We start from the raw sequence: 14,460 nt of genomic DNA, 5'->3' as shown, positions 1-14,460 counted from the left end.
GAAACTTCACTAATTCATCTCAGTAGCCTAATGTGATTTTTAAATTTAAAATTTATTTTTATATGGATGTTTTGCCTGCATGTATGTGTGTGCATCATATACATGCCTGTTACCTGTGGAAGCCAGATGAGGACATTGGATCCCCTGCAACGGGATTTACAGATAGTTGTGAGCCACCATGTGCAAACTGAACCTGGGTTCTCTGGAAGGCAAACAGGGTTCATAACCATGGAGCCATCTTTCCATTCTAATGTGATTATTTTTCTGCTTAGATTTACTTCCCTTCCCTCTTCTTTTCTTTTCTTCCCTCCTCCCCCTTTTCCTCCTCCTCTTTTCTTTAAGGACATATATCTTTTTGTCACTTTGTTACCTACCTTTCTGCCCTGTTATTTTATGGTTGTTTTAACATCTGTAATATCTATCTTTATCCTGGTAGAGTCTCTTGGAGTAGCATTTTTTTAGCTTCACATATGAGAATCTTAGAAGAATATGTATGTGTCTACTTACAAGCAGTTCTTTGTACTCTTGTTATGTATTTTAAACTCTGTATGTTATAAATCCCACAAATCACCATTATTTTTACTTTAGTCAAATACATTCTATAAGGATTTAAATAGTAAAAACATCTTATATTGCCCATGCTGTTGCCATGTCTTATACTTTTTAGTTCTTTATGTAGATTCTGATTTACATTTCATGTTGTTTTCTTTGTTTTTGTTTTGTTATTGTGAAGATCTGCTGGTGTTGAGTGTTTCTGCGTTTACACATCTGCCAAGGTGTTGTTTTGCCATTGTTGACGTATATCACATTTCTCTATCCTTCTGTCTGTCATGATTTCTACAGTTAATGCTATTCTTGTTTTTTTTTTTCCCCCTATGTAAATATGCCTTTTTGTAGAGGAATTTTAATCCTGCAACATGGCTGCTCTGGCAAGGGGTCTCATCCAAAGACCTAGGTCTGAATGATTGTCTAGAATATGGACATGCCCTTAGTATATACTTTTAATCCCCTCTGGCAGTAATATAGACTTGTCATACATTTAATCTCTCTGACTGGAATTCAGTACACACCTTTAATCCCCAACAAAACATCTAATTGAGGAGCAGACAGAATGATGAATCAGAGAAAGATTTGACAGAATGAGTCAGACAGGTTACCACCAACTTTCCTGAGAACAGACAGGAAAGAGAAGCTACTTAAGAGCAGTACAGAGAGAAAGAGAGAGAGGGAGGGGAAGTGTTGCTGGAGACTGTACAGTAGAGTTCGGGAGTACAATACAGTTTGGTGCAGTTCAGTTCAGTGGAGATCAGTTGAGTTAATGCAGATCACTTTGTGGAGTTCAGAGGCAGTTTTTTCAAGCAGAGCAATTCAACGAGAAGCCATGAATCTGTCAATTTGGAGAGGAGTTTTGAGCCAGAAGAGCTGAGTTGAACCAGCCAGCCAGAGTCTAGAAAGAACTGGAAAGCTTATCCAGCAGTTGAATACATTCAACAGCTGAAAACATTCTAGGCCTAGGTTAGCATATGGAGGCTGGAGGCTGAATACACCCAGCAGCTGAAAACATTCTAGGCCTAGGTTAGCATATGGAGGCTGGAGGCTGAATACACCCAGCAGCTGAAAACATTCTAGGCCTAGGTTAGCATATGGAGGCTGGAGGCTGAATACACCCAGCAGCTGAAAACATTCTAGGCCTAGGTTAGCATATGGAGGCTGGAGGCTGAATACACCCAGCAGCTGAAAACATTCTAGGCCTAGGTTAGCATATGGAGGCTGGAGGCTGAATACACCCAGCAGCTGAAAACATTCTAGGCCTAGGTTAGCATATGGAGGCTGGAGGCTGAATACACCCAGCAGCTGAAAACATTCTAGGCCTAGGTTAGCATATGGAGGCTGGAGGCTGAATACACCCAGCAGCTGAAAACATTCTAGGCCTAGGTTAGCATATGGAGGCTGGAGGCTGAATACACCCAGCAGCTGAAAACATTCTAGGCCTAGGTTAGCATATGGAGGCTGGAGGCTGAATACATCCAGCAGCTGAAAACATTCTAGGCCTAGGTTAGCATATGGAGGCTGGAGGTTGAAGCCTTCAAGATCCAGGCTTGCAGAAGATTAGATTGACTGAGGCTAGAAGCTTCCAGGCCTAGGCCTAGGGATAGTTAGATAGAAACATTCTGGGCTCAGTCCAATCCAAGTATTCATAAAGTATTCTAATTGATGTTCTCTATGCTTCTTGTATGTTTATAGGCATCTCTTTCTTTAGGTTAGGACTTTTTTTTATGATTTTGTTGAAAATGTTTTTGGACATTTGAGTTGGGGATCTTCTCATTCTTTTATTCCTATTACTTTTAGGTTTGGTCTTTTCATAGTGTCCCAGATTTCCTAGATGTTTTGTGTCAGGAACTTTTAGATATAACATTTTATTTGACTGGATTTCTTCTGTTGTATCTTCTACACCTGAGAGTCTCTCTTCCTTCTCTTGTATTCTATTGATGATGCTTGTGTCTGTAGTTCTTGTTCTCCTACCTAGGCTTTCCATCTCCAGGATTCTCTCAGTTTGCATTTTGTTATTGCTTCTATTTCTACTTTCAGGTCTTGAACAGTTTTATTCATTTCTTTCACCTGTTTGTATTTTCCTGTATTTTTTTTTAAAGTGATTTTTTCATTTCCCCTTTAAAGTCCTCAACCATCTCAAAGGTTGGATTTAATGTCATTTTCTTGTGCATCAGCTGTGTTAGGATATCCAGTGCTGACTGTAGTAGGATAGTTGGGCTCTGGTCGTACCATATTGCCCTGACTATTGTTTATTATGTTCTTATGCTGGCCTTTAGCCATCTGCATTTTGTGGTCATTATTGTTTTAGATGCTGACGTCTGAGTTTATCTTTGTTGGATGGGTGTGTTCTTGCATGTCTTTTTCCCCCTTGGTTTCTGTTTCCTCTCTGTCTTCTAGCCTTAGTGGTCTGGGGTTCTAGTAACTTCTGAGTCTTCAGGTCTAGTAGGGTGTCTCCCTTGGAATTTTTGTGGCCTGTATGGCCTCTGGGATTCTGGGTCCTAATCTTGTAGTACCAGCATGGCTTTTGCTGTGGCTAGAGCTGGCCTCAGGGAAGCAGAGAGAGTTGTGGGATGGTAAATGGAGGCCACAGTGTGGGGTGTAGTTTAAGACTTTTGTGTGAGTTTTAAGGGGATATGTCAGGTAAGGGCTTGGAGCAGGGTCTTACCTAGTTGTTCCTGGTGCCATCAGTCTTCCAAAATAGCAGGCAGAGTTGTAGGGCAGGAAATGAAGCACAGGATTTGGGATGCAGATTACTTCTGTTGGGTGTGATTTCGGGTGAGTTGGTGGGCAGGGGCTTGTGGGAGGGGAGGAGCTTATCTGGGATCACTGGTGTCAGCAGGCCTCCAAGATGGCAGGCAGAGTAGTGGGGCAAGAAATGAGGCACAGGGTTTGGGGTGCAGTCCACCACTGTTGGGTGTGCTTTCAGGGGAGTTGGGGGGAGAGCAGTCACTCTTTTAATATTTATCTACTCACCCTGCCTTTCATGTGATATGTGATAATGGTTGCTTTGCCCTGCCTTTAGCAGTGCCTTGTCCCTTGACTGTAGGATAAGCTGAATTTTAAGCATTTGGCTCCTGGATCTTGTTCTTGTTCTTGCTGTTATTTAAAGTATTGCTCATCTTCATTAAGTGACTCACTGAGGATTCTTGGGATCAGTTTGGTCCTTGGAAGGTCTTGCTCTTGAGCCTTGCCAGGAGGAAGGGATTGGTAGTATTTGCGGGTTAATTATCACATGGCAAAATCCTTGTGAGTGTTCTTCCTGGTGTTTTGTGAATTAGAAGGTTTTTCTTTTGTACACTATTTTTTTCCTCTAAGACAGGGTTTCTCCGTGTGGTCCTGGATGTCCTGGATTTGCTTTTTAGACTCGTCTGGTCTCGAACTCACAGAGATCCGCCTGCCTCTGCCTCAGACTGCTGGGATTATAGATATGCACCACCATGGCTGGCCTTTTGTATCTATTTTTAAATCTACAACTGTTAGAGCAGCAAGATCTCACAGGTTCAGGAACAGCTTTGCTTTTAAAAGTTAAAAATCAGCTTTATTTTAATTTTTATTGTAATTTAATTTTTTGTACCCCAAAATAGTATAGGCTTTCAGTTCCAGAATCTTTTTCTCCAATTTATTTATTTTATTCACTTTATATTCTTGTAGCCCTTTCCCTCCTCCCCTCCCAGTCTCACCTCTCTCCCTTTTTCCTTCCCCCTCTCCTTTTCTTCAGAAAAGGGGAGCTCCCTTTCCCATCAACCCCAGCTCTTCAAGTTGCATCAGGACTGTTGTCTTCCCCTGTGGCCTGGCAAGGCAGTTCCATCAGTGCTAAGTGATCTAAAAGGTAGCAAGTGAGTCCATGTCTGATACAATCCTCACTTCCCGTACTAGAGGACCCACATGAGGTCTAAGCTGCTTATCTGCTACATCTTTGTAGGGGTCCTAGGTCCAGTTCATGCATGATGTTTCAGTCCCAGCAAACCCCTTTAGGTCCTGGTTAGTTGGCTCTGTTGTTTTTCTTATGGAGTCACTTCCAGCTCCTTTTCTCTTTTCTTCCACTATTACCCAAGGCTCCCTATGCATGGACCAATGTTTGGCGCTGAGTCTGAGCATCTGTTTTGAGGTACTGCTGGGTAGAACCTCTCAGAGGACAACTCTGACAGGCTCCTGTCTGCAAGCTTAGCAGAGTATCATTCATAATGTCAGGCGTTGGCACTCTCTGATAGGGTGAGTCTTTGGTTGGGCCAGGTGTCCGTTGGGCATTCCTTCAATCTCTGGTCTATCTGCTCTATCTTTATCCCTGCACATCTCATAGGCATGGCAAATTTTGGGTTGAAGTTTTTGTGAGTGGGTTGGTGTTCCCCGCCATTTACTAGAAGACTAGACTAGTTAGAGAATGTCCTCTTCAGTCTCTATGATCTCTGCTAAGGAGTTGCTGCTTGAATCTCCCTCATATCCTCCCAGGAACCTACTGTGATGCAAGTCTTCAGCTTGTCACAGAGATGTCTTCTCACCCTTGCTCTCTCTCCTCAGGTCTGATCTCTACCATCTTAATTCTCTGTGCCCCCAAAGTAGGTTTATTTTAACTTAAATTTAAAACTGTTATATATGATCCCATTATATTAAAAAATCAAAAAGGTTTTGCAAGACACAGTTTTTCTTGTGTTGGGAAGGTGTGGCGTGTGGTGAGACTGACTGTGTGTAGTTCTTGGGCAGTAAGAGTAATCTCAATATGTGACCTACTGCTAGTCACCTCACAGCTTTCCATGGACCTTGCTTTTTTCCTCTGTTCTAAGCCTTTGCAGTTTTCTTGTGTTAAACCTTAGATGATTGTTACAGCACAGCTAGTTAAGCCGTGATACACACATACATCTGTACATACACACACACACACACACACACACACACACACAAACTTAGGTGATCATTACAGCTCAGCTAGTTAAACCATCAAACACACACACACACATGCACACATATGCATACACATACACAAACCACATCTTTGGTAAGATCTGTGACCTCAGACTCCTCAGCTTTCCCAGCCAAGCAGAAGCGTAAACCTACAGTTTCTTGCATGCAGCCCGAAACACCTTATGATTTTGAGTTGCAGCCTTTTTTAATGTAGGGTGGTGTGTGCCCCTTTTCTGGGGAGCTATGGAAGTGGGCCTTAGCCGGCACAGAAGGGTCCTGGAGGACTTTTCTGTGAGCTCCTGTCAGGTGGGGGTGTCAGGCTCCGAGCCTGTTCTGGCTATGTGGCATTTGTGAGTAGCTTGATATATTTGTCACAGGTGTGACAGCCAAGAAGCTCGTGAGCAGAGCAGTGTGCTGCAGGGCCTACCTGTGTGGATTCAGCAGGCACTGCTGTTGGCCCAAGCTGACGATCCTGGGTGAGCTCATTTGCCTCCAGCCAGTGTGTTCTCATGTGCTCCGGTGACTGGCTCTCAGGTACAAAGGAACCCTCAGAGCTGGTTTTTCCCCCTCACCCCAGTGTGTTTGTCTGTGAGCTTTTCCAGCAGATGCTTTATTGCATGGGCAGGAGGATATACTTCCTAAAGCAAGCCCTGCAGCACGAGCTTGCGGTTTTGTAGTGGATCCCATGGTAAGAATCAAGAGGTAATGTGTTTAAATAGGTGGTACACAGTTATGGTCAGTAGGTGGTTTACAGTGTTGAAGAGAACGGAAGCAGAATGTTTTGAATTCCTGTAGAGAAAGATCATTGCTGTTCTGTTTGCTCCATAGCTTGGGTACTCTTCTAGGATCTTATCCCTTGGCACAGCCTTTCCAGTGTAATGCCTTAAAAGTGTTTGATGGTCTGTACCTCAGCGAGCTGAGAAATACTTGTTTTCACAGTGATTTAGTTGAAGCATTAATTACAAGCAGTTCCATTCTCCACTGATGCCTGTTGGCCTGTGAGGCAGCTCTTTGGATTTTTAGTCTGTTTTAGATGGAGTATGGAATTTCTCTTGGAAATGTACACCTTATGCATCAATTAGCTTTAATGATGGATTCTCACGGAAAGATTTTTAAGGTGGTGTTTGTAAGGTGCAACTTCTGAGTTATTCAGTGTTTAATTTTTTTGGTGGCATTTGTAAATATTGTAGTGCCTTGTGTTTATAAAAACTTGTAAGAACTAGTTAAAAGATCACAGGGAAATGCAGCCTTTCCTAAGTGTCACATGGAAATTGAAGTGTAGGTTTTCGTTAAGGTATTGATAGTGTACATACATGTGAGAATGTGTATTCATAGAAGTATTATTAGTTCTTTTTATCACTGTGATAGTGGCTACTCCTGAAAGAAAATAAAACATTAACCAATTAGCTGATAGTGCTCTGTTACTATTATATGTCCTTCTTAATGGTCACTGATCCTACTTTAATTAAGAAGTCTTTCAGTGTTATGGGTAAGAAAATACCACCAAAATGGAAGACTGATTAAATAAGCAGAATCACATGCAAAATAGAACATACTTTTTTATTTCCTTTGTGTGTACTAGTTACTAGATTTCTATTCCCTCTTTGTTATTTATTTGGGGTTATCATATAAAAGGTCTAGAATTTTTGGGTCAAAAAGAGATGTTTGCTCTGAACTGCTCTGGCCATGATAGGTTTGTGAGTAAAGGCTGGCTTTCCTGGGGTGGAGGGGTTAATACTCTGGGCTACCAGGTCTGGTTGGGTGGGTGGTGCACTGTATAAGATCACTGACTTCTGGAGTTGGCAGGAAATAAAACATAGTTTGTGTGTGCTCATCTGTACTCCCTTGGGTAGGCCCACATTGGTCCAGAGCAATACACCTTCCTGTTCTTAGTGTTTCATTACTTCCTAACAATGGCCCCGGTGATGCATTTAAAATTTTCCAATTTTATTTGAAAACTATTTCTTTCTGCTGTTTTTTCTTCTAAATAATTAGTATGAACGTGAGTATGTATGTTTGTGCGTGTTGCATTCATATATAATGTGTAAGTGCTACATGCAATCACAGGCTTATAGATGCCTGAATATAAGGTCAAGCATTGTATTATCTCCCGGTTGCAATCTTGTCTTGAGTAGTCAGTGCTGTTTGAAAAAGCCTTAGACAATGCTGGATGGATACTTACAAAATGGTGCCTCTTGAAATTGGAAAAGAAAGCAAAGAGGCTTAACTTAATTTTGGTGCTATTTTAGAGATGAAAGATTACTTTTAAAAAGGCCCTGCTTGGGCCTGGAGAGATGGAATATCAGTTACAAGTACTTCTTTTTCTTCCAAAGGACGCAGGTCAAATATGCTCTTCTGACCTTTACAGGCAGTCGACAAGCAGGTGGTGTACATACATACATGCAGGCAGAGCATTCACACACGTAAAATAAAATAAATGTTAAAAAGGAGCAATACTCTAAGTGGACATGTTCAAGCGCACGTTCACAGAGTAGGCACGCCAGCCACCCCAGTGGCCCCACAGTGGATGGCTGTACTTTATTTGATATCTCCAGGGCTGGTATCACAGAGAACGTAACTGTCTCAGGTTGTGTGGGCAGGAAGGTTTATGCTGGAAGACTGTAAGACTGACTCATAGGTCACCTAGCTTGTGAGAAAGATCTGATGGCTAAGATGCAAGAGGGATGAATGAAATTGTCTCATGAAAAGTGACAGTGAGCAAAATTATTTTTGAAAGGATGTTTTATATACCTTACAAATTAAAATGTTTAAAAGCTTACACATTTAAATTCATTAAGATCTTTTTGTGTGTTTTACTGGAAAATGTATTATTTTATATCTGAGGTCATTTTATGTTTAGTAATATGTAATTCTTATTTTTAACCAGAAACTAAGGCTCCTGGAGGAGCTTGAAGACACTTGGCTTCCTTACCTGACTCCCAAAGATGATGAGTTCTATCAGCAGGTAAGATGTTTTAATATTTTTACCAATTTGTAGCCTCCATCTTTGACCGGTGAAATGGCTAGGTACACTCAGAGGCCTGGCCCACGCAGAGCACATGCCTTTCCTTCCAGTTTGCTTTCTCTTCAAACTCTCTCTAGACAGTGTGCTGTTTTCACTTCCCCAGCATCCATGGTCCTTTCTACCTTTGCACCTCTCTGCACATGTTGGCTTTTTGTTTGTTTTGTTCTTGTTTTTATTCTGCATAGAATATATAACCTTGTCCTCCTATCCTGACGCTGGGTGGCTAATCCTTTAAGAGTTCACTTACACATCAGCTCCTTTGAGAAGCTTTTGACACATTATCATACCTCTGTGTTTGGCAAGCTACTTATACCTTGCAAGTGTGTGCTCTACTGCCTGCCTGTCCCATTGAATAGTAGGACTGGGATACTGAATATCTGAATTCTTCAGCATTCTTCCCTTATATAAGACAAAAAAAACAAAACAAAAAAAAAGGAATGGGAAGAGGCATTTATTAGGATTATTTAGAAATCTAGAGCATGCTGCTGTACTCTCAAACATTGTCCCCGATCATTCTTATTCTGGATTTCTTGGCTTCTGTTTCTTGGCTTCCTGTGTGTGAGTTCATGCTGACTTGGGTTTTAACCATAGTCTGGCAGGACTGGAACAGCACAAGGGATATGGGGTTTTCAGCATCTGAGTTTGTAGTAGGGCCTAGTGAGTTCTTTTCTCATGCCTGGTCACACTGGATTCTCCAGGCAGTGATTGAGTTAGCCTGGTTAGGGTCACTGTGTTTGCCTGGCCTAGTTCATGTGCCTCCCTGGACTGGGGTTCATGGGAGAATTCCCACTCAAGCTAAATAGGTGAGTATGCGGGGGTCAAGATTGATGACACCCTGGAGAAAAACTGAATTTCTGGTTCCAAAGAAGGGAGAGGTGTGCTAGACAAACAAAATATGGTGAAATTTCACCTATTTTTTTTCCTATTAGAACATGTATTTGAAGTATGGGAATAGAACCATGTCACCCTTGGTAGTACCTGCTGGTCCAGAATAACCCTGACAATCAAGGGAGGGAGGGTAGAGGTGCTCACCTGGAATCTGCCTTCTCAGTCACTGTCGTTTCTAAGACCTTGTCTTCAGCCCTTCACTGTCCTTTGCTTATCAGCACTCTCATGTTATGTTTTCCTTCTCTGCCCCCGTCTGTCCCTGAAGTCACGCCAGCTCCTGTTTCACAGTGAACTGTCATTGCCTCATCTTTCCCACTCCTTGGTGATTTACCCTGCTGGATGTTTGCTCTGCCTCAGAGTAACTCTGCTTCTTCGCATATGGGGGAGTTGTCTTGCTCCATCCTCTGTCAGTGTGTTCCTTTTCTTGCAGAGCACCTGTGTGCTGGAGGCTGATTATAGTTCCCAGGCCATTCCATAGATGTTTCCTGACACCTCACCAGCCCAGAAGCTTGTCTCTCCCTCTGTTGTACTTTATCTCTATCTTCTTACTCATTTTTACAGTGTTGTTATGATGCTGGGGGTTTGAATGCAGAACCTTACTTGTGCCAGGCAAGTGCTGTACCTGTTGAACGATAGCCCCAGCCAGACTTGAAATAAATTTTCTTAAGTCTGCTTCTCCCTGTCTAATCTTCTGTATGTTTTTGATGCCTGGAGCCCAGTATGTGCTTAGTTTGCTTAAGTGAATGAATGAATGAAGAATAGATTTGCATTTATTTATTTTTGTGACAGGGTTTTACTGTCTAGCTCAGGCTGTTTTAAAAAACAAAGAAACAAAACAGCCTATGTGTCTATACAGATGTATACTGACGCCCATGGAGGCTAGAAAGGGGTGTATCAGAGTTACAGGGAGTCTTAGCTGTCCAGTGTAGGAGCTGAGCTCCTCTGAATGAGCTGCAAGTGATCCTGGCAGCTAAACCATCCCTCCAGTCCATCCCCCTCAAGCTGGTTTTGAATTTAGGATCCTCTGACTCAGCCTCCTTAGGGCCACAGTTACAGGTATGGGTTGTGATGCCTTTTTACTTTTAAAAGCCAGTTATATGATATACCTAGTGTAGTTTACATTTGATTTTACCTGAATGCACACTTCCTCAGGAGGTGGCATCTTGAAATAGAGGTGGTTGACCTTATCTAGTTGGCCAAATTATCTAGAATAAACATATATTTGTTTTACAATGAAGAAAAAGTAATTTTAGAGGAAGGTTTAAAGCAAACAAAAGCAGCAAGCTCTGAGGTGCTTGCTATTACTCCCATTGACATATACCTCTGGTACTCTGTTGTCTCAGTGTAGCTTCCAGCCACTTCTGCTTTTGTGTTGTGCAAGAAGAATATGAAGAGCTAAATGGGAAAGGTTATAGCCTACTTTGCTCTGACCACCCACACACCAGGGATAGGAAAACAAAACAAAACACAAAACAACAACAACAAAATGCAAACAGTCGACCCCTCCAGGATCCTTAATTTCCTAAGACCCACTCTCAAAATCAGTTATCAGTATCTAATCATGTTACATATAGCTATCTGCTAATAATCCTTAGAGCTTCTGGAAAACTTGGGTTTACAGGCTATGCTGTGGTACATACTTACAGACCCAGCTACTTCAGTGGTTGATCTGGGAGGATAGAATGAGCCCAGGAGTTCAGAGCCGACCTTCATCCACCAAAACAGAATAAAACCAGAAGCAAAACGACAAAGATGAACAATTGAAGGAAACTGACTCTCTTAAGAGATAAACTAGAAGTTCTTACAATGAACAGCACTTACAATGTACAGTCAGCATATATTAACTAATAGATTCATGGGTCTACTCTTTTATTCCTGTATGTCTGCTCATGGTGACCCTTCTCTGTCGAGGCTGCTCCTCTTCTCTCCCAGCATCCTTCCCAGTCTCCTTCATGTGTCTTTCACTTCTTTCTGTCCCTGCTCTGTGCTCCCTTTTCCCATCTGTAGAGATGTATGTTCTTTTCTACAGGATGCACTGAAATCATGTGTTGTTTGTCTTACTGTATCTGGCTTGTTTCATTCACGGTAATATTCTTCAGTTTCATCCGTGTTGCTGCATATGACAGGATTTCCTCTTTTTATGCTTTAACATAACATCCAGAGAAATCTTCACTTTTCCCCATTTATTTATTTTGCCTGTGTGTGCACATTTGTGGTGCTACTATGCACATGTGGAGGTCAGAAGACAATTTCTGGGATTCCGATCTCTCCTTCCACCATGCGGGTCATCAGGATTGGTGGCAAATGCCTTTACCCACTAGGCCAACTCAACTCTCCACCCACCCCTCCTAGCTTTCTTTTAATTAGCTCCATCTGCTTTCTTGCTACAAGTTCCTTGATAGCTTATTCTGGGTAGAAATCTAGAAGTCTGGCTCTGGACTTTGACTCCTACAGCACCGTGTTCCCCGGCTCCTCACTGTTTCTCTCACCTGGATTCTTGCTTTTCCAGCCCCTCGCCCCATACCCTCTTCCTGCAGCGGCATTTCTACTCTACTGCACTGAGCCAAGCATACCCTACTCCAAGACTTTTGTACTGTGGTCCCTTCACCTGTTGCTCTGCCACTTGGTTCTCCGCAGGGCAGGCACTCTCCCTCCTTCACTCTTCTCACGCCACCTAGCTGGGGAGACGTGAGATAGCCACACTTCCTGGAGCAGCCCAGTCTTATGCTCTCAACTTTAGTCTCTTCTAAAGCACTCATTGACACCACAATGCACTGTATTTTATTCATTTATATCTGGCTCTCCTTCCCAGAATACTACCTCGAAGAGAAGGTGGGGATGTTTTGTTCTTTTGCATTCCTGGAACTTAGCGCTTTATAGACGGTATGTGCATGATGCTTCTTTGAGTCCCCAAGTGAGGCATTTTTTTCCAGGTTTCCCTCCCAACTGTCCTCTTGTCCCCGCAGTGTACTTGTATCTCTGCAGTGGTAACATCTTACTCAATTACTTTTCATTCTGTCTATTCAGTTAAAATACCAGATGTTATCTGTAGGATCCAGCTTGCTTTTATCAGCATATTCATGGACTGTATCCAGTGTCTGGTGCATAACCAGTGCTGGTAGGATGTTAAATAAACACATAAAATAGCATGGGTGCTGAGTGAATGAATTCATGAACCAACACTTTGTGTCACTAGCAGAGCACTGGGCTTCACTAACCTGGCTGTGTCAGTTATAGCAGAGCCTACATAGGTCTTCAGAACTGTGCTTTCTCTGGGTTCATCTTGGCATCATGCAGCTGGAGCCTAGGCCAAGTGAGTATGTAGCCTTTTAATGTTGGGATGGTTGCCAAGTTGGAAGTATTTTCAATAAAAACTATGTAGAAAATATTATGAAGGACAGTGTGCAGGATGCTGCAGAGTGCAAAGCATGACGTGTTCCCAGCAAAGCATTTGACAGCAGGTTATAGATGGGTTGTCTTTGGACCCAGCCACTAACACTGTCAGGTGGAGGCATTTCCCAGGCTACTTACAGGTAGTAAATTCTGTTCTCTCAATTGAAGATAGGGTTGTATTTGGCCTCACTGGAACTCTCCTCCTGTAAACAAGTGGCTTACTCACCCAGCACCGTGTCTGTCTTCTCTGAATGATGAATTTCTTTCAGACCATCCCTGGGTAGGAGAGGAAACTTTAGTGCATTAAGATGGGTAAAAGACAGAGTCTTCTCTTTGGAGAGCCAGAATTGCAGCTCTTCCAAGATATTGAGTAGGACCTGCATATTGGCCCATTGTGGCTAAGATACTGTTCCAGATACTAAACTAAACATCATCTGTTATGCCCTAGAAGTGTTCCTAGATCTCAGGAAATATAGTGTGCAACAAAACCAGCGGTAATATAATTTTACGAATGTGTACTCCCTAGAAAAACTTTAACAGGATTAATCAAAAAAAATTACACTAACATATTTGAAAGTCTTCCAACAGCTGTTCCAAATTACTGTGTGCTATCTGATGTTGCTCATGTACCTGTCTAAACGGAACGTGAACTTGCTTGCCTGACAGGATGAACTCCGATTATTTAATGTTCATCTCTTCTCCAAAGACAATTCTTAACTAATGTTCCATAGCTGTTCTGTGTATCAGGTCCTCATTTAACCACTGTGTAAATGGTAGACAAGGATATGCCATGTAGGCATTTTCTCCCGTTCATATTTCTTGAGACTGTGGCAGAATGAGCCCACTGTCATTAATTGTTCTCGTCATGGTGAAGTAATCTTTGGCATAACAGGCACATCACATTTACATGCAGGCAGACATTCTGAAGATGGTTGATGATTCTGAAGCATTTTATCATATCATCAAGAATAATTATCTGGCAAATGTACAAATTGCCATAAAAAGTAGATTAAAATAGTCTTTTCCTTGACTTTTTTCTCATTCAAAGTAGTTTACATGTATTTTAGAAAATCATGTAAATGTCACAAAAAGAAAATTAAAACCTACAAAATACATGCCCAGAGGGTAGCACTTTCAACTTTTGACTACATTTTTCTCTAGTCTGTTTTTATACTTATGTCTTTTTAAAAAATAATTTAAAAATAGTAGGCTCTTGTTATCTTTATCTTGTTTTATTTTTTAAGAACATATTATATAATTTTCTTCCTCTGAACACTCTGGTGTGCCACCTATATTTGCTCTCTTTTAAATTCATGTCCTCTTTTTCTTTAATTGTTATTACATATGTGTTTGTATGTGTGTATTATACATATATATCTAAATTCATAATGGCCTCTTACTAAAAATATTAATTCTATTTTTATTATATATATTACAAGCAGTTTTCAATTATAGCTTGATTATTAATTGTATACTTCATTTTATACATTTTAAAAACATACATTCAAATCCACTAATTCTTTTTCCTAAAAAGTCTTTGATACATTCTATTTATAATATGGATACCACAAAATATATCTTGTACATGATCTGTTGTTAGTTGTATAAACATAATGATAGTTGCAGAACCTTTCCAGTCCTCTCTAAAGGTTTTTTTTCCTCCATGCCCTTTCCATTCAGCCCTTTCCCCACCTGCAGCAAGA

The 14,460-nt window shown here is 41.5% G+C and overlaps 1 protein-coding gene across 2 annotated transcripts in view; it reads left to right on the top strand.

The window, feature by feature from the left end:
• The window catches only part of Fto (FTO alpha-ketoglutarate dependent dioxygenase), a 359,978-nt gene that overhangs the window by 91,287 nt on the left and 254,231 nt on the right, over window positions 1-14,460 (top strand). For both annotated transcript variants that reach the window (XM_021631121.2, XM_060392230.1), the window contains exon 2: window positions 8,339-8,416. In XM_021631121.2, coding sequence (XP_021486796.1) covers window positions 8,339-8,416 — 78 coding nt within the window. The remainder of the gene's footprint in view (window positions 1-8,338; window positions 8,417-14,460) is intronic.

Source organism: Meriones unguiculatus, chromosome 10 (genome assembly GCF_030254825.1).
Source record: "Meriones unguiculatus strain TT.TT164.6M chromosome 10, Bangor_MerUng_6.1, whole genome shotgun sequence".
Lineage (NCBI taxonomy): Eukaryota > Metazoa > Chordata > Mammalia > Rodentia > Muridae > Meriones > Meriones unguiculatus.
The sequence above is the reverse complement of the archived record's forward strand: the minus strand, read 5'-3'. Positions and strand labels throughout refer to the sequence as shown.